At 54.0% G+C, this 26,625-nt stretch overlaps 2 protein-coding genes and 1 long non-coding RNA gene across 13 annotated transcripts in view; 2 read left to right on the top strand and 1 right to left on the bottom strand.

Annotated features, from left to right (window-relative positions):
- The window catches only part of RABEP2 (rabaptin, RAB GTPase binding effector protein 2), a 16,961-nt gene extending 14,271 nt beyond the window's left edge, over positions 1 to 2,690 (top strand). For 5 of the 10 annotated variants that reach the window (XM_035267281.3, XM_035267282.3, XM_035267285.3 and 2 more), the window contains exons 9-13: positions 858 to 1,035; positions 1,176 to 1,187; positions 1,295 to 1,350; positions 1,599 to 1,712; positions 2,064 to 2,690. In XM_035267281.3, the coding sequence (XP_035123172.1) occupies positions 858 to 1,035; positions 1,176 to 1,187; positions 1,295 to 1,350; positions 1,599 to 1,712; positions 2,064 to 2,165 (462 nt within the window). In that variant the 3' untranslated portion in view covers positions 2,166 to 2,690. The remainder of the gene's footprint in view (positions 1 to 857; positions 1,036 to 1,175; positions 1,188 to 1,294; positions 1,351 to 1,598; positions 1,713 to 2,063) is intronic. The other 5 variants (XM_054242734.2, XM_078345084.1, XM_078345085.1 and 2 more) reach the window with 2 other exon arrangements.
- On the bottom strand, positions 2,611 to 26,060 carry ATP2A1 (ATPase sarcoplasmic/endoplasmic reticulum Ca2+ transporting 1). Of its 2 annotated transcripts, XM_078345059.1 has the most exons (23): positions 25,766 to 26,060; positions 25,439 to 25,456; positions 24,976 to 25,058; positions 23,554 to 23,658; positions 22,006 to 22,144; positions 19,922 to 20,002; positions 17,621 to 17,706; positions 17,172 to 17,469; positions 16,199 to 16,365; positions 11,626 to 11,714; positions 11,262 to 11,364; positions 10,896 to 11,027; positions 8,728 to 8,853; positions 8,385 to 8,603; positions 6,277 to 6,612; positions 4,981 to 5,201; positions 4,678 to 4,880; positions 4,406 to 4,491; positions 4,189 to 4,322; positions 3,960 to 4,077; positions 3,666 to 3,783; positions 3,370 to 3,413; positions 2,611 to 2,933 (listed from the first exon to the last, which is right to left on the bottom strand). In XM_078345059.1, the coding sequence occupies exons 1-22, from the start codon at positions 25,881 to 25,883 to the stop codon at positions 3,409 to 3,411; spliced, it is 2,985 nt and encodes a 994-aa protein (XP_078201185.1). In that variant the 5' UTR covers positions 25,884 to 26,060; the 3' UTR covers positions 2,611 to 2,933; positions 3,370 to 3,408. The 2 variants fall into 2 exon arrangements, with proteins under 2 accessions (XP_078201185.1, XP_035123166.1); XM_035267275.3 differs by lacking the exon at positions 3,370 to 3,413.
- LOC144578609 (uncharacterized) lies at positions 6,501 to 10,344 on the top strand. Its single transcript, XR_013524765.1, has 2 exons — positions 6,501 to 6,639; positions 10,197 to 10,344. It is a non-coding gene; the product is annotated as an uncharacterized LOC144578609 (long non-coding RNA).
- Positions 26,061 to 26,625: the final 565 nt, after the last annotated feature.

Genomic DNA, 26,625 nt, shown 5'->3' on the forward strand with positions numbered 1-26,625 from the left:
AGGCTGCAGGAAGATGTGATCGTGCCACTACACACCAGCCTGGGCCACAGAGTGAGCATGGGTCACAGAGTGAGCACTGTCTCAAAAAAAAGAGAAAAAGCAAAAGATTCCTGGGGCGCCCTCCCCACCCTGAGATCCGTCCACTTTGGGCACCCCCTCCCCATTCCTTGGCTCTGCTTTGCCTTTGAGCTCTTCTTTGGTGTTGTTTTTGTTACATGAACAGAGCGGTGCTTAATTTTAGTTGTTCTTGAGCTTTACAAAAGGGTTTATTTTATTTTTATTTTTTGAGACAGAATCTTGCTTTATCACCCAGGCTGGAGTGCAGTGGCCTGATTTTGACTCACTGTAACTTCCACCTCCTTGGTTAAAGTGATTCTCCTGCCTCAGCCTCCTGAGTAGCTGGGATTACAGGCGTGGGCCACCACACCTGGCTAATTTTTGTATTTTTAGTAGAGACAGGATTTCACCATATTGGCCAGGCTGGTCTCGAACCTTTGACCTCACTGATTTGCCCACCTTGACCTCCCAAAGTACTGAGATTACAGGCGTGAGCCACCGTGCCTGACAAGGGACTTTTGCTGTAGGTAATCTGCTGAACTTTTCGTTCATACTCTTCCTGAGCACTCTCCACGGTGTGGGGCATGGCCGTGGTGCCTGAGTTTCTTCTGCTGGGTCGGAACTCGCCTATCTACCCTCCAGACGATGGGCATTTGGGTTCTTCCCTGTTTTAGCCATTTGCTTCCTTCCTTCCTTCCTTTTCTGTTCCTCCCCACAATCCCCTTCTGCCATCTGTCTGTTGGCCTCTGCCCTCCTGCCCTGTACACGGCCCAGCAGGTGACTCCTCGTGTCCCTTCCAGGAGCTGCAGCAGCTGCTGCGCTACACGCAGCAGGAGGCGCAGGCCCGGCTGCAGGCCCAGGAGCATGGGGCCGAGCGCCTACGGATCGAGATTGTGACGCTGCGGGAGGCTCTGGAGGAGGAGACAGCGGCCAGAGCCAGCCTGGAGGGGCAGCTGAGGGTGCAGCGGGAGGAGACAGGTGAGGGGAACGGCTCGAGCTGGGGGCCCAGGACCCCTGACGTCCCTGCAGGGAGCCACAGGGCAAGGATAGCAGCGGGGAGGGGAGAGAGGCATTGGTGCACCCACTGGCCTTGACCTCTCTTTCTTTCCTTCCCACAGAGGTGCTGGAGGGTGAGTGTGTGCTGGAGGTGATCTTGTGGATCGCCCACCCTGGCTAGGGTAGGTGGGGAAAGGGAGAGGGCATGGCCCTGACGTCTTGCCCTGCCCTGACTTCCCAGCCTCCCTGTGCAGCCTGAGGACGGAGGTGGAGCGGGTGCAGCAGGAACAGAGCAAGGTGAAGGGGAGGAGAGGGACTGGGTAACTGGAAAAGACCCTCCCCCACCCCTTCCGCCCTCTGTGTCTCCCTCAGGCCAGGTGGGAGGAAGCCCTGGGGCAATGGCCGGGCTTTGCTAAGCCAGAGGTCGTCGGAGTCAGGGGCAGTGTAGAAGGGGGCACTGTATTGGGACCTCCCATGTTGGAGCCATGCACCCTCTCATCTGGCCCAGGGTGAGCCAGGCCCAGGTCAGTGTCATGTCCCTGCAGGCCCAGCTCCCAGACCTCTCAGAACAGAGGGCCAAGGTGCTGCGGCTGCAGGCAGAGCTGGAGACCAGCGAGCAAGTGCAGAGGGATTTCGTGCGACTGTCCCAGGCTCTGCAGGTACGGCCTGTCCCAGCCCCACCAAGCTGGCTGGCTCCACTCTGGATGACCTCTCCTTGGTCTTGCAAGGGCAGTCTCCTGGTTAGGGGAGTCCTTTCCTCCTCCTGAGGCTGGCATGGTCCTGTCCTGAGCTATTGCTCAAAAAACCCTGAAGTTCTCACGTGTGCAAGTCAGTCACCTGAAGCCTTCAGTGCAGGGCATGGTGTGGACGCTCGGCATTTGTGGTGTTAGCCCCCCAGAGGTGGCCTCTGGGTCTACTGGTCCCAGGCCCTGCCCTTGGGGGCTGACAGATGGTGTAGGGGCTGCTTTTCTCCACCAAGTGCCCTCTGCTCCCCTGGCCCGACCCTGCAGGTGCGACTGGAGCGGATCCGCCAGGCAGAGACCCTGGAGCAGGTGCGCAGCATCATGGATGAGGCGCCACTCACAGACATCAGGGACATCAAGGATACCTGAGGGGTCAGGGTGACCCCACCCCCACCCCGCCCCGGGAAAGACGCCTTTCCCCACTCCAGAACCATGAGGCCTGGCTCTGGGGTCTTGGATGGCATCTCCACTGTCCCTGAGCCTGGGGTTGAGGGGACGGACAGGGCCACCACTGCCCAGCCCTCCAGTGCCTCCTCCCAGGGTGGCTGGGCCTCCTGCTCTCAGGGATCACACCTGGGTGAGGGGCCCAAGCCCCTCCCCGAACCAAAGGTGCAGGCTCAGGCCTGCGGCTTTCTGGCTGCTGTGCTGCCTCCTGGGCGCCAGCCCTCCCCTGCCCCCAGCTCATCCCCTGTCCTGGGCACAGCCGAGTCATGGGGGCTGGGAGTCCCCATCAGAGGCAGTGAGGTGGGCTTCGGCCCTGGGACAGGCAGCTGCCTTCTGGTCTGCATGACACTAAGACGCTTGACCATAGGAGTGACCCGGGCCTCCAACCGTGCAGAGGCGAGGCCGGACTTTTCTGTCATTTATTTTCAATAAATAAGCAGCTCAGCGCGGTCGGTCGCCTTGTCCCTGCAAGCCCCTTGGGGTTGGGAAGGGGGATTTACACAGTTCAGAGGGAGGTGGGTGGCTGAGGGGGAAGGAAAGGGAAGGGGACATTGTGTTTATAAACAGAAACATGTCGGGGGAGTGTGGGGACGGACAGGGGTCTGTGCCACAGCTCTGCCTGAAGATGCGTCACTATCAGGGTGGGGAGGACAGGGCAAAAGGACATTCACTTCCTTCTTTCATCTTCTGGATCTGGAAGGGGAAAGAAAAGGGATGAGGCAGGCGGCAGGAGGGCAGCAAAGTCCCTCCCAGTTACATCTCCCAGGCACGAAACTCACCTGGAGGCTCAGAGGCTCACCACCCACAGTTCCTTCCCTATTTACCTGCCCCCCCCAGACACCCCGCTCCCCATTGCAGCCCCACAGCAGAGACAGCCCAGCACACAGCCAGCGCGACGCTGCGCAGCAGATGGGCCCAGAGGCTGGCACTGCTCAGGCCTGGGAGCCCAGCTGCCTAGGGAGAGGCCAGTGGCCCACCCCAACTGGAAGCGCGACGGCCGCAGCAGCAGCGACAATGGCTCCGGGTGGAGCTGCGAGCGCAAGTGACCTTGGATGCGATGTGCAAGGGGCTGGGGGGCGCGGGCGGCGGGGGCACAGCAGCTGGGGCGAGGGCAAGAGGGGGGTGATACCTGTGACACGGACTCAAAGAGATGGAGGAGGGGGAACGGTTATCCTATGACCAGAGAGGACAAGAGGCACCGTTATCAAGGCAAGGAGGTGGTGTGGGGACCATGGGGGCTGAGGAGGCAGTGGGACTACCCTGGAGATGTGGCCCCTCCAAGCGCAGGGGGAACGGAAGAGACACAAGTCCTGCTAGGGCTGAGGAACTTACCACCTGCAAAGTAGGGGGATGGGGTGGGGGCGGCGCTGTGGGGAGGGGGCTGTGCTGGGACCAGGGCTTAGGGACAGAGAGGGCACTTCTTACCCTCTAGGTAGTTCCGAGCAATGAACTTGAGGATTTCGTCAAGCCCGATGACCGGTAGTGAGATCTTGAGGACCATGAGCCACTGGGTGAGGTCCAGGGCCCGGAGCTTGAAGATCATCTGGGGCAGGGGACAAGCGTCCTCTCAGGAGGGGGGCGGAGCGGGAGCCGGAGACCCAAACTGCCCAGCCTGCTCCCGCCGACCTCCCATATCAGTGCCCCCGGTGGGAGCGGTCATGGGTCCACCTTGGGCTCCCTAGCACTAGGGTGGGTGGTCCTGGGTGGAAGAAGTCTCACCGGCAGGGGGTCGACGTAGAGGATGAGAAAGTGCAGGGACATAGAGAGGCAGATGGAGCCCAGCAGCCAGATGTTCACCCAGGGTGGCATCCGCAGCAGGGATTGGTTCTCAGAAAGGCTGCAGAGGGGAAGGGCAGGGAGAGGATGCGGTGAGAAGGGAGGAGGCAGGCAGCAAGGTAGAGGATATGGGTGGTGGCCTCGGAGGGTGGCAGGCGTGGCAGGGGCCCACCTGTTGAGTGCGTTGCACATCTCGATGGTCACCAGCACAGACAGGGCCATGGTCATGGGCTCGGGGGCCTCGAAGATCTCACAGTCTATGCCCTCAAAGTGGGCGTTGTCCTCGGTGCACTGCATGAAGTGAGTCTGCAGGGAAGGGATGGGAGACTGATGTCCAGGGCCACCTCCATGCCACCCTCCTGGTCCCCTCCTCTGTGGCCTCCCCCTACCAGCTGGCTGTAGTTGACATGAGGCCCGTCCTCTGAGTACAGGAACCACCAGGCAGCCGCTCCCACAGTGGCTGCACCCACGTAGCCTGTGGTGGAGAAAAAGGAGTCAGGGGTCAGGGCTGGGAAGATGGGGGATGTCGAGGGCCTCACGTGGCCATAGACAGGCTAGCCGAGGAAGAAGGCTCTCTCAGGGCCTGTGTGGGGGAGCTGGTATCCCAGAGAAGGGGTCAGTCCCGAGGGCTGGGGAAGATCAAAGAGCCCCGCCAGCTCACCCCCGATTGCCATGTAGCGGAAGAACAGCCAGCCACTGATGAGGGGCTCCTTGGGGCTCCGGGGGGGCCGGTCCATGATATCCAGGTCTGGTGGGTTGAAGCCCAGGGCTGTGGCCGGGAGTCCGTCAGTCACCAAGTTCACCCACAACAGCTGTACTGGGATCAGGGCCTCGGGCAGCCCCAGAGCGGCGGTCAGGAAGATGCTGCGGGAAGGAGATGGTCACACCTCTGTCCTGCCTCCCAGACCTGCAGCGGCCCCACCCTGACCCTGGCTTCCTCCTGGACGCCCACTGGGCTGCTCACCAGACCACCTCGCCCACGTTGGAGGAAATGAGGTAGCGGATGAACTGCTTCATGTTGTTGTAGATGGCGCGGCCCTCCTCCACAGCAGCCACGATGGTGGAGAAGTTGTCATCAGCCAGCACCATCTCGGAGGCAGTCTTGGCCACGGCAGTGCCAGATCCCATGGCAATGCCAATCTCGGCCTTCTTCAGGGCAGGGGCATCATTGACGCCATCACCTGTCTGAGGGAGGAGAAGGAGGTGGGGTCAGGGCACCTTCACACATCCCTTCTTTTTTTTATTTTAGGGACGAGGTCTCATTGTGTTGCCCAGGTTGGTCTCAACTCCTGGGCTCAAGCAACCCTCCTGCCTCAACCTCCCAAAGTGTTGAAATTACAGGTGTGGGCCATCACACCTGGCCAAAAGCTCAGTTTAGAACAAAGATCGGCACATTTTTTTTTTTAGATGGGCTCTTGCTCTGTTGCCCAGGCTGGAGTGCAGTGGCAGTCTTAGCTCACTGCAACCTCCACCTCCCAGGTTCAAGCAGTTCTCATGCCTCAGCCTCCCGAGTAGCTGGGACTACAGGCACGTGCCACCGCACCCTGACCAATTTTTCTATTTTTTGGTAGAGATAGGATCTTGCCATGTTGGCCTGGCTGGTCTCAAACTCCTGACCTCAGGTGATCTGCCCATTTCAGCCTCCTTAAGTTCTAGGATTATAGGCGTGAGCCATCGCACCTGGCATTTTTTTTTTTTTTTGAGACAGGGTCTCACTCTGTTGTCCAGGCTGAAGTGCAGTCGTAACTCCCTGCAGCCTCAAACTACTGTGCTCAAGTGATCCTCCCACCTCAGCCTCTCATGTAGCTAGGAGACACAAACGTGCCACCATGAGGCTAAATTTATTTTTAAAATTTGGTTTTGAGGCCGGGCGGGGTGGCCTCAAATCCAAGCACTTTGGAGGTCAAGGCGGGCGGATCACCTGAGGTCGGGAGTTCAAGAACAGCCTGACCAACATGGTGAAACCCCATCTTTAAAAAATAAATAAATAATAAAAATTTTGTTTTGGTAGAGATGAGGTCTTACTATGTTGCCCAGGCTGGTCTCAAATTCCTGACCTCAAGTGATCCACCCACCTCAGCCTCCCAAAGTGCAGGGATTACAAGCCCAGCCCACATTTCCTCCTTCAGACTCCTCTCTGAATCCCCACCCTTCTGGCATCTCACGAGCGCCCTCCTGCCTGGGCCCCAGTCTCCCCAGCACAGTCATGTGGTCATGTCCTTGGACATTAAGAAGACGGTAGCTGTCTGGGGCCCCTCACCATGGCTGTGATCTCATCGAAGGACTGCAGGTACTCCACGATCTTGGACTTGTGGGAGGGCTCCACTCGGGCGAAGCAGCAGGCACGTCGGCAGGCTTCCCGCTGTTCAGCCAGTGGCAGGTCATCGAACTCTCGGCCTGTGTAGGCGCGGTCGGCCACCTCCTCATTCTCCCCAAAGATGCCAATTCGCCGGCAGATGGCAATGGCTGTGCCCTTGTTGTCCCCAGTGATCATGATCACCCGGATCCCGGCGTCACGGCACAGCTGGATGGAGCCCGTGACCTCCTTGCGTGGAGGGTCCAGCATGCCCACCACACCCACGAATGTCAGATCCGTCTGGGGAAACACAGCAGAGAGCCACAGGTCAGGCAGGGATCTGGAAAACCACCTGGAGGAAGTTGGTGGGGGTGGGGATGGGGTTAAAGGTCAGGAAGTGGTGGTGGGGGGCAGGAGGAAGCCTGAACCCTGGGCTTGCAGCCTCAGGACCTGGTGTCAGACCTCAGCGGGGCCTTGGAAGCTCAGAGGCAGGAAACGTCTCATTCATCTAAGTACCTGCAGGTGCTGATGGTGCCCGGCCCATCATGGGTCCAAATCATAGCTTTTTTTTTTTTTAAAGACAGGGTCACACTCTGTCATCTAGGCTAGAATGCATTATGGTGCAATGGTGTGATCATAGCTCACTGCAGCTTTGTATCTCCCGGACTCAACTTCACCCTACCAAGTAACTGGGACTACAGGCATGCACCACCATGTCCAGCTAATTTTTATTTTATTTTTTATCTTTAGTAGAAAAAGGATCTTGCTGTGTTGCCCAGGCTGGTCTCAAACTCCTGGGCTCAATTGATCCTCCACCCTCGGCCTACCAACATGCTGGATTACAGGAGTAAGCTACCATGCCCAGCCCAAATCATATCTTTCCTTTTTTTTTTTTTTTTTCTGAGATGGGATCTTGCTCTGTCACCCAGGCAGGAGTGCAATGACACGATCTCAGCTCACTGCAACCTCCGCCTCCCAGGTTCAAGTGATTCTCCTGCCTCAGCCTCCCAAGTAGCTGAGATATTACAGGTGTGCACCACCATGCTCCACTATTTTTTTATTTTTTCGTAGAGACTTGGTTTTCCCATGTTGGCCAGGTTCATCTCAAACTCCTGACCTCAAGGGATCTGCCAGCCTTGACCTCCCAAAGTGCTGGCATTACAGGTGTGAGCCCCCACATGTGGCCCCAAATCATGTCTTTCATAGAAAGAACGTGAACTGGAAGTGAGGTAGTGGTTTCTACTTTTGGCAGTGCCACCACATGACCCGCAACTCAGAGGAAATCCCCTGTATAAAAAGAAAGGAGGGACTCTGGTGCCATTCCAGGTGCTGGTTTTTGCCAGAACACAGATCAATTGCCTCAAGACTCGCTATAGGAAAAAACAGCTGAACCCCACCCGCTTTGTGCTGAGTGGCATGGGCTTCCATCCTGGTACAATTGACTCACCTTGTCACCAACCACAGATCACACTTAGAGTAACACTGGGCTAGACATTCCCAAGCTTCATTCATTCTTTCTCTTTTTTTGCTTTTGTTTTTAGAGACAGCCTCTTGCTTGTCCTGCAGGCTGGAGTGCAGTGGTGTGATCATGGCTCACTGCAGCCAGGATCACTCCTGGACTCAAGCGATCCTCCCACCTCAGCCTCCCCAGCAGCTGGGACTACAGGTGTTTGTCACCATGTCCACTTCATCTTTTTTCTTTTAATTTTTTTTAAAATGTTTTTTTACTTTTTACCCAGACCCCCATGAATTTAACCAGCTAATTAAAAAAAATTTTTTTTTATAAAGATGGGGTCTCACTTCATTGCCCAGGCTGGTCTTGAACTCCTGGGCTCAAGTGCTCTTCCCACCTCGGCCTACCAAAGTGCTGAGATTACAGGCATAAGCCACTGCACCCAGCCTCCCAAGGTTCTTTGAAACTCTAGTGTCCTGTGATTCCATGGCCTATACTAAGGAGCCATCGACTTGACTGACGTGGTAGGAAATGACAAGGGTGATGGAGGCTGCGAGTGGATGGCTGGGACCTGGCCCTTTACCAGCTCCATGACAGTGGGGGTCTCCCAGCTGCTTACCTCATAATCCAGGAACCTGGCAGAGTCATCCAGGACCATCTCCTCTCGCTTCGGGGGAGTGTCCCGGGTGGCCAGGGCCAAGCAGCGCAGGGTGTCCCGGCCAGTGCCCCACTCCTTGATCACCGCCATGATCTTCTCCTTCACTGGCCCTGTCAGTGGCACCCGGGTGGTACCAACTCGCACGTAGTTACAGCGGTCGATGACACCCTCGGGGGCACCCTAGGAAACCAGAGCAGCATTCAGAGACCACCACCTTCCTTCCAGGGCACAGTGACAGGCAGGGATAGGACAGGGGTCCAGGAGTAGGAAAAAGAGGGGGCTGAGGCACATTCCGATTTCTGACCTTGACAAACATCTTGTTGCCCACAGCAGCCCGGGAAGATTTGGCTGGGGAACAATAGACAGACATGGACTTTCTGTCTCGGGAGAACTCCAGGGTGAATTCCTTTTTCATTAGCTGGCGGATCACCTAGAGAGGAGACAGGGAGGGAAGACCAGGCCTCTTAAACCGTCAAAAAGGATCTGGAGGTCAGAGCAGACCCCAAGCTAAGGCTGAGATGAACGCTAAGTCTGGCCCCTATAGCACAAAAGGAGAAAATCCCAAGGCTAATGCTGCCACGGTGCCTCATTAACTGGGACCATAGGGTCCCAGTTTAAAGCACAGAAGAAACAGGATGGCCTATTGTGGCACTGTCCCATAGAACTTTCATTATTGGCCAGGTGCAATGGCTCATACCTATAATCCCAGCACTTTGGGAGGCCAAGGTGGGTGGATCACCTGAGGTCGGGAGTTCAAGACCAGCCTGGCCAACATGATGAAACCTCATCTCTACTAAAAGTTAGCTGGCTGTGGTGGCTCACATCTGTAATCTCAGCTACTAGGGAGGCTGAGGCAGGAGAATTGCTTGAACCTGAAAGGCAGAGGTTGCAGTGAGCTGAGATAGCACCACTGCACTCCAGTCTGGGTGACAGAGCAAGACTCCGTCTCAAAACAAACAAACAAAAAAAAATGAAAGCCTTTTTCACCAAGTGTATCATTTATACTTCTCCACAAAATAATAGAAAAATAGAACAGACCCAGCGGAGTGGCTTATGCTTGTATTCCAGCACTTTGGGAGGCTAAGATGAGCAGATCACAAGGTCAGGAGATCAAGACCATCCTGGCCAACATGGTGAAATCCCGTCTCTACTAAAATTATAAAAATTAGCTGGACATGGTGGCACATGCCTGTAATCCCAGCTACCTGGGAAGCTGAGGCAGGAGAATTGCTTGAACCAGAGAGTCAGAGGTGGCAGTGAGCCAAGAATGTGCCACTGCACTCCCAGCCTGGCAACAGGGCGAGACTCCGTCTCAAAAAAAAAAAAGAGAGAACAAAAAATCAATAGCCAGGAGAAGTGGTGCATGCCTGTAGCTTCATCTACTTGAAAGGCTGAGACAGGAGGCCTGCCTAGGAGTTCAAGGCTGCAGTGTGCTATGATCACACCTGAATAGCCGCTGCACTCCTGCCTGGGCAACAGGGCAAGACCCCATCTCAAAAATAAATAAAAATTTATGTTTTGTATTATCATTTATAAATTTTAAAAATTAATCCTCTATTGATAGGTATTGAAGTTGCTTTAGTTTGTTTGTTTTTGAGTCAGGGTCTCTCTCTGTTGCCCAGGCTGGAGTGCAGTGGTATAATCACTGCTCACTGCAGTCTTGACCTCCTGGGCTCAAGTGATCCTTGCACCTCAGCCTCCCTAGTTACTGGGAGTACAGTTTGGCAACACCACACCCAACTAATTTTTTTCTTTTCTTTTCTTTTTTTGTAGATATGGGCTCTTGCTCTGTTACGCAGGCTGGTCTTGAACTCCTGGGCTCAAGTGATCCTCCCACGTCAGGAAGCGCTGAGGCTACATGAGTACATGAGTCTTTGTCTGGCCTGCTTTTTTGTTATATTAAATAAAGTAGCAATGAGCATTTTGCACATACAAAAAAGAAAAAGAGAGAGAGAGAGAGAGAGAGAAATGTGGGGAACATAATTCCCCAGAGAGAGGAGCTTAATGGAGACATTCAGGAAGTATCAACAGCAATAACTGGGAATGACAGTCCCAGAACTGGCCAGGTTCATCTGGACAAGGAACGCTTTCCCTATAGGTACAGCAGCCACAACTCAAGACCTGCTGAAAACAATTGTGCTTCTAGAAACAAAGGGATAACGGATGAAGTTGGGACTGCCCCTGGATGGGTCCCTTGTGGTTTCTGTGTCCAGCTTTGCCCAATTCAACTCAGGACACAGCAGGCAGAAGTGATCATAGATCCGTCAAGGGCATAGCTGCCAAGCAGCCCCAGGAACACTGGGTCCCACCCACATTAGCCTGCAGAGAAGCTGTGAGGGGCCGTCCACTGCCTGAGTGGGGTCCCAGCACAGGCACTAGGCTCTGCCCAGCCCAGCCAGGGTCTCTGTCTTTCCTCTGGTCTGTGCAGCTTAGAATGGAGACAGCCCTGCGGCAGGGGCTCCCCAGGCTCACCGAGTTGCAGGCATTGGCCCTCTCCACCTTCGAGAGGCTTCTCACATCCGTGTTGAACACATTCATCTTCTCCACCAGGGTGGTGAGCGCTGTCTCAGTGGCCTCGCCGACCTTCTCATAGACACCTTTGGCCTGAGATGGGCAGAGGAGGAAGAGGAAGTCGGTGCCCTGGGCTCCCACCTGTCACACCCACCTTCCACCTAGTGCAAGAAGGAAGCAAACCACTGCCTCCCTTACACCCTAGCAGAGGACTGGGTGTACTGGGTCCCCTTCCTCCAACCCCTTCCTCCTTGCCTGTGGAGGAAGCCCAGACTCTGAGCCAACTGGAAGGGGAAAGAGAGGCTGCCTTGGGGGTGGGGAGGTTACCTCATTGAAGTCCAAGGAGGAGTCATTGCAGAGGGCACAGATGGTGGCCAGCTCCACCAGCCCGTCATACTGCCCTGGCCGGACTGGCTTATCATTCCTCAAGCTGGCAGCAGGGTCAGGGGAGGAAGGGACAGAGACAGTGGAGAAGAACAGGGAATGAGATGCAGAGAGGGCACAGGAAGAGCAGGCAGCAGGGGGCCAGGAAAGACAGTGGGGAGAGCCAACTTGGATATCAGGAGAGAGAACAAGGTCAGGGAGGGAGAGGAGAGAGAAAGGAAAGCAAAACCACCTGGAGGGCCCCAGGGAGGAAGGGGGTGTGGGGAGGGGTGTGAGGAGATGGGGCGAAGATGCCTGGGTGACTTACACCTCTCCCTCTGGAGCATAAGTGGAGCCGGTGATGGAGAACTCATTCAGGAGGCAGATGTCCCCATCTACCTTGTCAATGATAAACATCTGTGGGGGAGAAGGGCAGGCACACAGATGTCCACCTCTCCCATCCCGAGGCCGGTGACTGCATCAAGGGAGGCCCAAGCTACCAACATCTACCCTCCCACCATTCCCTCCTACTCACCCCTCCTTGCCCTCCCCGTACACCCCACCCACTTCCCACCAAGCTGTTGCAATCATTCTCCATCACCTGCCTTAAAACAATAGTTACTGAGGCTGGACCAGGTGGTTCACACCTGTAATTCCAGCACTTTGGGAGGCCAAGGCATTCACCTGAGGTCAGGAGTTCGAAACCAGACTGGCCAACATGTTGAAACCCTGTCTCTACTAAAAATGCAAAAATTAGCCAGGCATGGTGGTGCACGCCTGTAATCCCAGCTACTTGGGAGGCTGAGGCAGGAGAATTGCTTTGACCCAGGAGGCAGAGGTTTCAGTGAGCTGAGATTGTGCCATTGCACTCTCGCCTGGGCAACAAAAGCCAAACTCTCAAAAAAAAAAAACAAACACCCACAGAAACAAGAGTGACTGCAGGCTGTGCTGCAGCTTCTGTAGATCAGTTAATAAAATAAGATGGAACACAACAAGGTGTTGCAGGGACTGTGGCACACAGCCCACCTATTGGCACCTGGACCATCTGTAGCTCCAACTGCATGTGGCTAGATCTTCCAATCTGGCAGTTTTGCAGGAAGAGCTAGAAATTCAGGTTATTTTCCTGTGAAATCTCTTGACTTTTTCTTTTCTTTTGAGATAGGCTTGTGCTCTGTTGCCCAGGCTGGAGTATAGTGGTGTGATCATAGCTCACTGCAGCCTTGACCTCCCGGGCTCAAGTGATCCTCCCACCTCAGCCTACCCAAGTAGCTGGGGCCACAGGCACATGCCACCATGCCTGTCTCTCTCTCTCTCTCTCTCACTCTCTCTTGGTAGAAATTGGGTCTCACTATGTTGCCCAGGCTGGTTTTGAACTTCTGGGATCAAGTGATCTACCTGCCTTGGCCTCCCAAGGTGCTGGGAATACAAGCATGAACCACCATGCCCAGCCTCTTGACTTTCAAAAATATGGGCAATTAATTCTTTTTTTTTTTTTTTGAGATGGAGTTTCATCCTTGTTGCCCAAGCTGGTGCAATCTCAGCTCACTGCAACCTCCGCCTCCCAGATTCAAGCAGTTCTCCTGTCCCAGCCTCCAGAGTAGCTGGGACTACAGGTACATGCCACCACACCCAGCTAATTTTGTATTTTTAGTAGAAACGGAGTTTCACTATGTTGGCCAGGCTAGTCTTGAACTCCTGAACTCAGGTGATCCACCCACCTTGGCCTCCCAAGGTGGCTTGTGCTGGGACTTACAGGTGCAAGAATTGTTTTTATGAAACACAACAGGAGCCAAGTCACACAAGTCTGTGGTCTGGGTTTGTGGCCTATGTGCATTAGAGAATGCAATGCCTGGGAGGCAGTGGGCTACCCTGAACCTCGGGCAAACGCAACAGAGATTAGGCTTTTCATTCTCATGAAGAGAGATGGTTACGATGGGTTCCAAGACAAAAAGGTTCTGTGGTCAAAACAAAACTTGGGAACCACCAGGCCTGGTGGCTCATGCCTGTAATCCCAGCATTATGGGAGGCTGAGGTGGGCAGATCACCTGAGGTCAGGAGTTCGAGACCATCCTTGCCAACATGGCAAAACCCAGTCTCTACTAAAAATATAAAAATTAGCTGGGTGTGGTGGCGTGTGCCCGTAATTCCAGCTCCTGAGGCAAGAGAATCACTTGAACCCGGGAGACAGAGGTTGCAGTGAGCTGAGACTGCACCATTGCACTCCAGTCTGGTGACAAGAGCAAAACTCCATCTCAGAAAAAATAAAAAATAAAACAACTTGGGAATTTCTGCGTAAAACAAAGCAGAATCCATCTTCTTTACACAGGCAGCCTCCTCTGAGGCTTTCAAATGCCAGCAGGCGTGGGTCTTGCCCAGGAGCCAAGGTTACAGCCATTCTCACCCTGATCTGATACACAGCCCTTGCTTCTTAGAACCACAATTTCCAGTTCACAGGTGTACTCTTTCACAGAACTCTGTGTAGGGCAGGGGTCTTGCCCTGAGCTCAGTGGAAGACTCCTCGAGGAGTCCTAAACTGAGACAGCTAAGAAAAAAATGACAGCTTTTTTCCCTCAAGCTGACATTTGGCATTTCCTTCCAGTTAAGCATGTTGTCAACAGACCACATTAGTATTAGCAAAACCTGTGACCGTCACCAATGTAATCACAGATACTTTCCTCCTATCACATTACCGTTGTTGTAGATCTCTCAAAATAGCATAATTTATGCTTACCACTGCTTCAACATTATGATAGTGCTTAGACCCACTTTGAGAACTCCCTATTTAATGCCTTAATAAAGAAGCATGTATGTAGCCAAATTATAAAGTTGTTTTTAAAATATTTTGATAGAGCTGTATTTCACAATCATTGGTTTCCTCTGTAACCTTATGTATTTTTCCTATGTGTTTTTATGTTTTTTACTTTTTAATTTTTTTTTTTTAGATAGAGTTTCATTCTTGTCGCGCAGGCTGGGGTGCAATGGCACAATCTCAGCTCACTGCAACCTCCACCTCCCAAGTTCAAGCGATTCTCCTGCCTCAGCCTCCTGAGTTGCTGGAATTACAGGCGTCCGCCATCACACTCAGCTAATTTTTGTATTTTTAGTAGAGACGGGGTTTCACCATGTTGTACAGGCTGGTCTCGAACTCCTGACCTCAGGTGATCCACCTGCCTTGGCCTCCCAAAATACTGGGGTTACAGGCGTGAACCACTGTGCCCAGCCTCCTATGTATTTTTAAAACAGAATCCTGGCCAGACGAGGTGGCTCACTCCTGTAATCCCAGCACTTTGAAAGGCTGAGGCAGGCAGATCACTTGAGGTTGGGAGTTCAAGACCAGCCTGGCCAACATGGCAAAACTCTGTCTCTACTAAAAAAACAAAATTCAGCTGGGTGTGGTGGCATGAGCCTGTAATCCCAGCTAATCAGGAGGCTGAGGCAGGAGAAGCTCTTGAACCCAGGAGGCAGAGGTTGCAGTGAGCTGAGATCATGCCACCGCACTCCAGCCTGGGCAACAGAGTGAGACTCCATCTCAGAAAACAAACCAAAAAAAAAAACCCCAGAATCCTGTTTTGTTTATTATTATTTTTTAATTTTCTATTTTATTTTTATAAAGATAGGGTCTCACTGTGTTGCCCAGGCTGGTCTTAAACTCCTGGGCTCAAGCAATCCTCCCACCTTGGCCTCCCAAAGAGATTATAGGTGTGAGTCACCATGCCTGGTCTGTTGTTTTGTTTTATTATTGTATTTTATTTGAAACAGAGTCTCACTGTGTTGCCTCAGCTGGAGTGCAATGGCATGATCTCGGCTCACTGCAACCCTCCCGCGTTCAAGTGATTCTCCTGCCTCAGCTTCCTGAGTAGCTGGATCACAGGCGAGCACCACCATGCCCAGCTAATTTTATTTTTTTTAGTAGAGACGTGGTTTTACCATGTTGACCAGACTGGTCTTGAACTCCTGACCTCATGATCTGCCCACCTCAGCCTCCCAAAGTGCTGGAATCACAGGCGTGAGCCACTGCACCCAGCCTGTTTTAAATACACATTTGAAATATTATCCTGAGAAGATGCCCAACTGCAAAGGGGTGTGAGGCACATAAAATAGTAAGAGCCCTGTTTTAGGAAAAGCTGTTCACAGTCAGTGTTGGTAGGCTGGCCAGGCCCCCTTACAGGTGACCATTCTGGAGAGCTGTCCACTCCACAGGCAGGAGCTCTGGAGCCACAGAGACTTGGGTTTGAAATTCAACTCTGCTACTTATTAACTGCATCTTGGGGCAAGTCATTGAATCTCTTAGAGCCTTTTTCCTCCTCTGAAAAGGGAAGTTAGGCCAGGCACTGTGGCTCACACCTATAATCCCAGCACTTTGGGAAGCCAAGGATGGGGGCACATCATCTGAGGCCAGGAGTTCAAGACCAGCCTGGCCAACATCTCTACTAAAAATGCAAAACATTAGCCTGGTGTGGTGGCGGGTGCCTATAGTCCCAGCTACTAGGGAGGCTGAGGCAGGTGAATCGCTTGAACCCATGAGGTAGAGGTTGCAGTCAGGCAAGATCACACCACTGCACTCCAGCCTGGGCGACAGAGTGAGCCTCTCTCTCAAAATAATAATAATAATTTTATTTTTAATTTTAAAAAATTAAGTTAATGAGACCATTCCCTGAATGGGCTATTGTGGGATGAGAGACAATGTGTGGCAGTGCCTGGTGCACAGACCGTGGCCATAGTGAGCTGTCTGGCTGGAGCACAAGGGTCCTCTCTGATCCCCTTCATAGCAGACAGGATGGCGTTCTACTGCCCTTTGAGCATTTCGCAGGCCCACATGAGAAGCCACAGTGATGAAGGGAGGGCCCCTTTCACCCCACAGGCAGCCTCTGACCGAGCATGCTGCCCACACCGCTCCTGACCTTGCAGACAGACATCTGGTTGGTGGTGAGGGTGCCTGTTTTGTCGGAACAGATGACAGAGGTGCAGCCCAGGGTCTCTACAGAGGGCAAGCTCCTCACAATGGCATTCTTCTTTGCCATCCGGCGGGTACCCAAAGCCAGGCAGGTGGTGATGACGGCAGGAAGACCTGTGGGGAGGGAAGAGGGCATGAGGGAACCCACAAGGGGAGGGAGAATGTGGTGTGTGGTCCACTAAATAATAGCCCCCAGCTGGGCATGCTGGTGCACACCTGTAATCCTAGCACTTTGGGAGGCTGAGGTGGAAGGATTGCTTGAGGCCAAGAATATGAGACCAGTCTGGGCAACACACCGAGACTCCTTCTCTATGAAAATATTAAAAAATTAGCTGGGCATGGTGGTGACTGCCTGTGGTGCCAGTTACCCAGGAGGCTGGGACAAGAGGATTGTGTGAATCCAGAAGTTTGAGAGTACGGTGAGTTACGACTGTGCTACCTTGCTCTAGCCTGGGCAACAAGAGTGAGACTCTGTCTCTATTAAACAAACAAACAAAAATGGCCCCTAAAGACACCAGATCCTAATCCCTAGAGCTGTAAATACTACCTTACTTGGAAAAGGGGTCTTTGGGCCAGGCGTGGTGGCTCACATCTGTAATCCCAGCACTTTGGGAGGCTGAGGTGGGTGGATCATGTGAGCCCAGGAGTTTGAGACCAGCCCAGCTAACATGGGGAAACCCCGTCTCTACTAAAAACACAAAAAACAGCAAGCATGTGGTGTAATCTCAGCTACTTAGGAGGCTGAGGCAGGAGAATCATTTGAACCCAGGAGGCAGAGGTTGCATTGACCCAAGATCACACCACTGCCTGGGTGACAGAGACTCAGTCTCAAAAAAAAAAAAGAAAGAAAGAAAGGAAAAGAGAAGTGGTCTTTGTGGATGGGATTAGCAACTGGGAGTAGAAAAAAGAGGCTTTCATACCTTCGGGGATGGCGGCCACAGCCAAAGCCACAGCAATCTTAAAGTAGTAGATGGCCCCGCGGAACCAGGAGCCCCCATGGACGGGGTCGTTGAAGTGGCCAATGTTGATGAGCCAGACGGCCACACAGATGAGGGAGATGACCTTGGAGAGCTGCTCCCCAAACTCATCCAGCTTCTGCTGCAGGGGGGTCTTGTCCTGTTCTGTGGCAGCCATTTGGTCTCGGATCTTTCCAATCTCGGTGCTCACACCAGTGGTGGCCACAATGCCCAAGGCCTTGCCGGCTGCAATGTTGGTGCCCTGGGAAGGGAAAGAGGAGGCAGGAAATCAGGCAAGAAGTGACCCTCATGCCGCATCCCCCCATGCCATCTCTTCTCATGCCGCCATGTCTGTCCCCAACCCGGCCGCCTGGCTTGACTGAGCATGTGACAGCTGGTCCCGGATTGCTCACCGAGAAGAGCATGTTCTTCTTGTCCTGGTTGACAGCTCGGGGGTCAGGAACAGGATCCGTGTGCTTGATGACAGACACAGACTCCCCTGTGGAGAAGGGGCCAAGCGGTTTTTGGATGACATCATGTCCTCCTCCCTGACTTCCCAATCCTAACTCCCTCCCTGCTCATCAGTATGGCTCCTGGTAAAGACCAAGGAGTCATCCCGGGGGATGTCTGGACTCTGGAAGAAGCCACTGGAAGGACAGCTAGGAAGTCCATTGCTTTTTTTTTTTTTAATGTTATCTTTTTTTTGTTTCTTTCTTTTTTTTTTTTTTTTTTTTGAGACAGTTTCACTCTTGTCACTGGGCTGGAGTGCAGAGTCACCATTTCAGTTCACTCCAACCTCCACCTCCTGGGTTCAGGCAATTCTCCTGCCTCAGCCTCCCAAGTAGCAAGTAGCTGGGATTATAGGTGTGTCCCACCACACCTAATTATTTTTGTATTTTTAGTAGAGAGGCAGTCTCACCATGTTGGCCAGGCTGGCTTCAAACTCCTGACCTCAATTAATCTGCCCATTTTGGCCTCCCAAAGTGCTGAAATTACAGGCGTGAGCCACCATGCCCGGCCAGAGGTCCACTGCTCTTAAAAAGACCTTGACCTGAGACCCAGCTTGACCACTGACAAGCTGTGTGACTTTGATCATCTAACTTCCATGTGCTCCTCTGTAAAATGGGGACAAGGACATGTAAACTGCAGAACAATGTCTTGGGCAAAAATGAAATAAGCAGATGTATTTGGAACCACATTTTCAACTTCAAACATGTTTCTGGGAGGAAGGAGACCCACCCTTAGGACCCACCCCCAGAAACCATGGGGAATATTTTTTGCCTCTTCTTTGCCTCTCCCTGCCAGTGCAGAAACAGAAGCAGCAACAGTGGTTTGAGACAGGGTCTTGCTCTGTTGCCCAGGCTGGAATGCAGTGGTGTGATCACAGCTCACTGCAACCTTAAACTCTTGGGTTCAAATGATCCTCCCACCTCAGCCTCACAAACTACTGGAACTACAAGTATATACCACAATGCCCAGCTAATTTTAAAAAAAATTGTGTGGAGGTGGGCTCTTGCTCTGTTGTCCATGCTGGACTGCTTTGGTAATCATAGCTTATTGTGGCCTCAAACTTCTGGGCTCAAGCAATCCTCCCACTTCAGCCTCCCAAGTAGCTGGGGCTTCAGGTATACACCACCACACCCAGCTAATAAAAAAATTTTTATTTTAATTAGAGATGGGGTCTCACTGTGTTGCCCAGGCTGGTCTCCAACTCCTGACCTCAGTGATTCTCCTGCCTCAGCCTCCCAAAGCACTGGTATTACAGGTATAAGCCACCACACCTGGCCTAACAGCCACAGTTTTCAGTGTATCTGAACCCTCCATGTTGTCCTAGAATCTCATGGCTCCTCCCTGGAGGATTTTTAAAGATGATGAAGGAGAAAGGACAGTTCTCATGGTGTGTGTGGCCCTATGTCCAAGTAGAGGGGGTGGGCTGGCGGCCATCTAGAGAGCCAGCATCCAGCCTTCCCCCACTACCCCTCCCATTTCAGGCTTAGGACAGAATAAAAACATCAAGCAGTGCTGCCACTGCCATAGCCGCTACTAGCAAGCCAGGGGAGGGCCCAGTGCTCGTTTTTTTTTTTTTTTTTTTTTTTTTTTCTTGAGGGGGTGTTTCAAATGGAGTCTTGCTCTTATTGCCCAGGCTGGAGTGCAGTGATGTGATCTTAGTTCACTGCAGCCTCCACCTCCTGGGTTCAAGTGATTCTCCTGCCTCAGCCTCCTGAGTAGCTGGGACTACAGGTGCCTACCAACATGCCAGACTAATTTTTATATTTTTTGGTAGAGACATAGTTTCACCATGTTGGCCAGGCTGGTCTCCAACTCCTGACCTCAAGTGATCTGCCCACCTCGGCCTCCCAAAGTGCTTGGATTACAGGCATGAGCCACTGTGCCTGGCCTTTTGTTTTTATTTTGATAGAGACAGGGTCACCCAGGAGGGAGTGCAGTGGTGTTTTCAAAGCTCACTGTAGCCTTGAACTCCTGGACCCAGGCAATCCTCCCACCACAGTATCCCAAGGGCCACACACACCTTGACGTAGTTAGGAGTCAACAATACTCGTGCCCAGCTAGTTTTTAAAATTTTTTTGTAAAGGCAGGTTCTCGCTATCTTGCTCAGACAGTGAGGGTTCCCTATTTTTCCACTCACCTCCCCCTTGTTGCCTCTTCCTCCCCACATCCCACCCCCATGCATCTTCCCACCCAGGCCAGCAGACCTGTCAGGATGGACTGGTCAACCCTCAGGGTGGTGGATTTGATGGCAAGAATTCGGATGTCTGCAGGGACTTTGTCCCCCACTGTGGAGAGAGTAGGGAATAGGAGGTCACTTAGGCAGGGAATTTTCTTCCTTCCTAAGAAAAACCCAATCTGTGTCTGACTCGTTCTCCTCATCCATCCTTCATGTCTCAGGGAGGCCTCCAGATCTCACCCTGGGCTTGCATCAGACCCTCAGCATGAGCTCCTGAAGCTGGCAAGCACACATCATGACACCCATCCCTTCTGCCCCCGTGTCCATAGTGAGACTCCATCTCGCTATGTTGCTCAGGCTGGTCTTGAACTCCCACATCTCTTCCCACTTGCTGTGAGCCCTGAGAAGGGATAGGCAGGCATACTGCTCAGCACATAGTATGTGCTGAATAAATGCCCACTGAATGACTGGAGGGGAAATTAGGAACAGTCCCACTGTAAGACAAGAAGCTAGAATTGGGAATGGGAGACAGGAATGAGAAAGGCGAGGAGGAAAAGTAAGGAAAGAACTCAGTAAAAACGATGCGTTAGAGAGAAGGGGTGATGGAGTGAGAGAATGAAGTGGACGACCACGGAAGGCAGGGAGAAGCAAGGGAAAATATAGAAATTGAGAAAATCGAGGCCAACCAAGAGGAACAGTTGAGGGTGAGGAGGGAGAGAAGTGAGTGAGTGGAAGGTGTGAGTGGGCAGGACATAAGGCAATAGGGGGCACAGGGTGGTCATGGAGGGGACCACATATCAGGAACCTGACAGCCTGGCCTGAGCATCTCAGGGAGGTGGGGAGCCGGGGAGAGTGGGCTGGGACAAGGACAGGCCAGAATGGGATGGGGCTGAGAGAAGGGGGTGTGGACAGGAAACAGGTGTGGAGGAGCTGGTGAGCAGCACAGGCTGGAGAGTGAATGGGGGGAGATGAGGCCAGGGAGAGCACAGGTGGGTGGGTGGGCACACAGAAACCACCTTTGGGGAGGCAGCTGGAGAGGTGGATGCCCAGCCAGACTCAGAGACCTCAGGAGGATGCTAGGAACTTCCCAGAGCCACTGCTTAACTCCGTCCTAGTAGTCCCATAGCCAGTACTGGGGACAGGGTCCAATCACTTTCCTTTCCCTCTGTTTCTAAGGCCCCCTCCTGTGCTAGAGGAAATGGAGGGAGGAGGGAGGAGGGAGAAGGGAGGAGGTCAGGATAGAGACAGGCGGGACACCCTGTCACCCAAGCCCGAGTGATATTTATAGACATTCATGGCGCTGACTCCACGCTGTCACGGCAGCAAAGCTGCCCTGTAGTGGGGCGCCAGGGTCTTCAGCCTGCCTTTGATCCCTCTCCCCAGGCTCCCTGGGGTGGTGACTCGGGTGTCTGGGTGTCCCTTACAGGGAAGGAGGCCTTGGAGGAGCCATTCCCTCTGCCAGGGGCCTGGAGCTTCGGGAAGGCCTGCTCAGGGCAAATATAAAAACCGCTGAAGGGGGCAGAATCCCAGTAATCTTAGCCACCCGGCCCCCACCCTCCCTGGCCAGGCATTAAGTGTCCCTCACCACGGGCGGGGCCCTCCTTGAGCTCCCTCCTCCCCGGTCCCGTGCTCCGTGCTGGGCCTGAGTTTCCCTTACATGGTTGGGGGCTTGAGCCTTCAGCCTCCCTCCTCCCTTCTGCCCTCGCTCCTTCCCCTTTGAGAGGCCTCAAGGGCACAGAGAGGTCAAGACTGAAAGCTGACCAAGCTTGGGGGTGGGTGGAAGGAGGAGGTAGCCAGGCCCCGGGAGGGGGTGGAGACGGGGCCATTGGCAGGGACCAGGTTCCACCTGTTGCCTGCAAGTGCGGGATGAGAGGATGGGGAGCAGGGGGTCTGCCTGCAGCCTCAGGGACAGGACTGACTGTTCCTGCTGAGACTCCACTAGGGAGGGGGGGACCCTGGCCAGAGTGGCCTGGGATGACCTTCTGAGGAGTCGGAAGAAGCAGGCTCCGCCATCGTCCTGGACACTGAGATCCAGGCCTCACCAGCCCCCAGCGTCTCCTGGGCCTCGGCCCCAAGGCCTCCCATCCTGGACCAGCCGTCCCTGTCACTCACCAGCCACCTCCACAATGTCCCCGGGGACGATGTCCCGAGCCTTGATCCTTTGCACTGACTTGCGGTCAGCTCTGTAGACCTTCCCCATCTCAGGCTCATATTCCTTCAGGGCCTCGATGGCGTTCTCTGCATTCCGCTCCTGAGGAGACGGTGGAGGAGGCAGGGTTATACACAGGAGGCAGGGTTATGGAGCTGTGGCCTCTGGTACAGGGGAGACAACAAAATCCCACACAGGGGGCAGGAGTGCATGTGTGTTGAGGAAACTGTCACCTACAGCTGAAAACAGGTGAGAGGGTTTTGGGAAGAGAAGAAGGAAGAATCAAAGAAAATCAGGGCAGCCTTGGTGACTCTCGCCTGTCATCCCAGCACTCTGGGAGGCCGAGGCAGGCAGATCACTTGAGGTCAGGAGTTCAAGACCAGCCTGGACAACACAGTAAAACCCCATCTCTACCAAGAAAACACACACACACACACACACACTAGCCAGACACAGTGGCTCACACCTGTAATCCCAGCTACTTGGGAGGCTAAGGCAGGAGAATCACTAGAATCTGGGAGGTGGAGGTTGCAGTGAGCTGAGATTGTGCCACTGTACTCCAGCTTGGGCAACAAAATGAGACCCTGTCTCAAAAAGAAAAAAGTAAATAAATCAAAGAAAATCAGAGGCTGCCCTGCAGATGCTGTCCTGGACCTGCCAGCACCATAGACACAGTGGCTTTGCTATGCCTGTGACATCAGGGCAAAGAGAAAGCGGTTATTTCTCTTTTTTTGTTTTTTTGAGACAGGGTCTCACTTTGTTGCCCAGGCTGGAGTGCAATGGTGTGATCTTGGCTCACTGCAACCTCTGCCTTCCAGGTTCAAGCAATTTTCATGCCTCGGCCTCCCGAGTAACTGGGATTATAGGCACCTGCTACCACTCCTCGATAATTTTTTTTTTCTTATTTTTAGTAAAGAAAGGTTTTAGCATGTTGGCCAGGGTGGTCTTGAACTGATCTCAAGTGATCCACCTGCCTTGGTCTCACAAAGTGCAAAAGTGGCTATTTCAATCCTCAGTGTTCAGAAACCAGTGAGCACTAAAAAGTGGCTTATAGCCTGACATTTCTTAGAGCCAAAGCAAGGTAGCATTTGGGTTTTCACTTTGGAAACGACCTTAAGAAAAAAAAAACAGAAAGCAGGGGACAGGACATGTAGAGGGTGGTCAGGTCAGAGGAAGAAGGAAATCAAGCTAGCATCTATTGAATTCCTACTGTCTATCAGCCACACACATCATCTTGGTCGATTTCACATGGGATTGCTAGTCCCATTTTATGGATGAGGAAACGGGCTCAGAGGGATGAAGGAACTTGCTCAGGGTCACACAGCCAGGAAGTGACAGTGGGTCTCAGTCTCCCACCTATTCCCCACACTCCATCTCATTCCAGACAGGGTGATAGGACCAGAGGAGGAGGTGAGTACAGGGGAGGTGATGGAACAAGAGGAGACTGGAGGGAGGGTTGGCCTCACCTTCAGTGTTGGGACATGAAGGGGTGAGGAAGGGTCAAAGCTAACCTGCCAAACCCCCACGATGGCATTGGCAATGAGGATCAAGAGGATGACAAAGGGTTCAACAAAGGCAGTGATGGTCTCTTCACCTTCCTCAAACCAGGCCAGCACCTGGGGAGCAGGGAAAGGAGAATGACAAGAAATGAAGCCCCAGAAGGGGCAGATAAAGGAAATGGGCCACTGCAGAGGGGAGAACTGTGCGGGAGCCAGCAGGAGGGCAGGACAGCATGGGGGCGCTGTGGCCCCACATCCCAGGGTCTGCCCACCCCCCACAGATCCTGCCACCGCCTTACTCAGCGGGATGGGCGGGCACAGACTTGCCACTTGGAGGATTAGCTGTGAATGCTTTCAGGTTTCCCTGACCAAGCTGCTGGCTTAGAAGCGAAGCTCAGGCCAACTCCCCCTACAGCCACATCCATCCCACAGGAGCCAAAACCCGAGAGGAAAAACCCTGTGGTCCTCGCAGGCGGCCTGGCCCCCGCAGCCCTCCCCCTCGGCCAAGGCAGGGAAGCTCCGGTTTCACGAGGGAGCCTGAGCGGGGATAGGGTTACAGGGCCTCCTGCGCGCGCCCCGCCCCAGCTGTTGCCACCGCCAGGCAGCAGGCAAATGTCAAGGAGCAAATCTGAGAAGGGAGAATAGAGGCCCTGCCAGCTTGTACTTAACGCGGCGGGGCCTGCGTTCAGGAGACCGAGGCACAGGGAGGCTTTTGTTGCCTCCAGAGTCCTCAGCAAGACTCAGATGCTGCGGAAGAACTCGTGACATGCAGATGGACTGCGGCTTGGGAGGCGGCCCCCAGAGCAGGAGAGGAGGCAGGGCCCTGGGGATGCCCCGCCGCCGTGGGGGGACCTGGGAAGCGCGGGGTAGGGCTAGGGGCAGGCTGGGCAGGTGAGGCGAGGGATGCCAGTGCCCTCCCTGACCGGGCGCCGGGCTTCTTGGAGTCATGCTCGCACTGCCGCCCTTTCCCGCCAGTAGGAGTGAGTCCTCCCCTCGACCAATCAACGTCGGGCGGCCGGGGAGGGCGGGGCAGGGGCGCCGGCGGGCGCGGGGATTGGCGGAGCTGCCGCCCGCCAGGGGCATGCTGGTAGTGGTAGTGGCCCCCGAGCTGCAGACGGCAACGCAGCGGGCCCGGGAGCCCGGCGATCGGGGGGGTTAACCCGAGCCCTCCAAGCTCTTGAAGCCGCGAGGGTGGCTTAGCTTCGGTGTTTTGGCTGAGAACACCCTTAAAGCTTAAAATAAAACCTGCCTGTGGGGTGCGGGGGAGGAGAGAAAAGGACGCGAATCACACACGCCGCTGCTCCCCAGCCCTCCTTGTATGTACAATGGGATGCTCGGGGCTCGAAACCGAGGACCCAGTTACCGCGAGCTCCGCAGTCTCCCGATCCCCGCCCCATACCCCCAGCTAATCCCCAGAGACGCTCCCACACTTACGAAAGAAATGCAGGCGGCCAGAAGGAGGATCCGCACCAGGAGGTCTTCAAACTGCTCTACCACCAGCTCCCACAGGGACTTCCCTGGGGGAGGAGGCAAGGGGAGGGCCCCGGGTTAAGGTCTAGAGGATGAAGGTCTGGGATGGAGCGCCCTGGACTCTAGCCTGCAGTAAGGAGGCTCTAGGGTGGTGTGCAGACAGCTTGGTGACCAGAGAAGGGCTAAGAAGCTCGCCTGGAGTCCAGAAACAGACTCTGCAAAGTGGCAGTTCAAGGGCTGGATGCTTCAAGGAGAAAGTGCCTGGGAGACTTCTGCTCCGGGCAGGACTCTAACCTTTGGGGAGGGAGATTTGCCTTTTGGGAAGGGATATTTGCCCAAGGAATCTAAAGAAAGGGCAGGGAGGAGAGAGTGGGACAGAGGGGAGGGAAGAGTCATTTATGAGAATTCAGGGATTCCAGTAACTTACCTTCCTCAGCAGGCAGCTCTACCCAGGAAAAAGAAGAAAAGGACAGATTCATTTGAGGTTCAACCTCATGTCCCCCCAACCCAAGACTTTGTGGCTAAGGTAAGAGAATCAGGCCACCTTGAGGTTCATCAAGGTTATCCCATTAAAACTTCCCAAAACTCTGGATCTTGGGACTCTGTATCCTTTCCCCCTGCGAGCATTGGACAACGGCCCAGCTCTTCCTTAAGATACCCTGGAGGGAGAAACGCATGCATGCATGTGCCTTCGTGTGGGTGTGTTTTGGGAGTGCAGGAGGGTATTAATTACCCTCTTCCAAGGGACACTTACCATTGGGGCCGTATTTCTCCAGATGCCGCTTAACTTGGTCCGGGGTGAGGCCCGTGGTCTCACTCACCCCAAAATAGGCCAAGCATTCCTCTGTGGTTTTAGCGTGAGCGGCCTCCATCGCGCTCCCTTCCTGGGGGCCGGGGCCGGTGTGTTCCTTCCAGGGGGTTCTCACTCGTGGGGGTCTTCCTCAGTGTGTCCACCTGCCTGTCTGCCTGGGTTTTTTACTCTCCTGCCCCCCCCAGGTTTTTCTTCCCTCCACGAAGCTCTGACCCCCGTCCCACTTGAGCAGCCGGCCACCCCCCAGCCCCCAGCTGGTCCTTATGAGGGAGCGGTGGGGGGCTGGGCTCCCCCGTCCTCCAGATCAGGGATTGGCTGGCTGAGACTCCAGCAGGAGGGGTCAGAAGAGAGAGATATTTCTGCTGACAGAGGGGGAACAGTGGGGCTGCAGCCTGAGATGTCACTCATGAGGGAAGCAAAGGTGGCCCCAGCCCCAGGGAAGTGGGGTAGGGAAGAGACTTCACTTTGTCATCTGCTACTGACTCCGCCCCTCCCATTGCCTCGACTTCCCCAGTAGCATTGAATTTCCCATTCCAAACTCACCCTCCGAGTTTTTCCCTGAGCCCTCTTCCATCCCCGGCCTCACCTGTCCCTTTCCCCACACCCACTTTCCTGCCTCATCTGCCCAGAGCCTGTTTCCACTGCCATAGTCGTCCTCCCCACCCAGCTTGCTGGAGGAGGGGCAGAGATTCCCCAAGCCTTTGGGGGACTGATGAAGGGAGAACATCTTTTGGGGGCCAGAGGAAGTGGCTCTAGAGGGACAAGGGGAAGTGAAGAGGGGAGAGGGTCAAGGGGACAGGGCC

The sequence above is a fragment of the Callithrix jacchus genome, chromosome 12 (assembly GCF_049354715.1).
Source record: "Callithrix jacchus isolate 240 chromosome 12, calJac240_pri, whole genome shotgun sequence".
NCBI classification, from domain to species: Eukaryota; Metazoa; Chordata; class Mammalia; order Primates; family Cebidae; genus Callithrix; species Callithrix jacchus.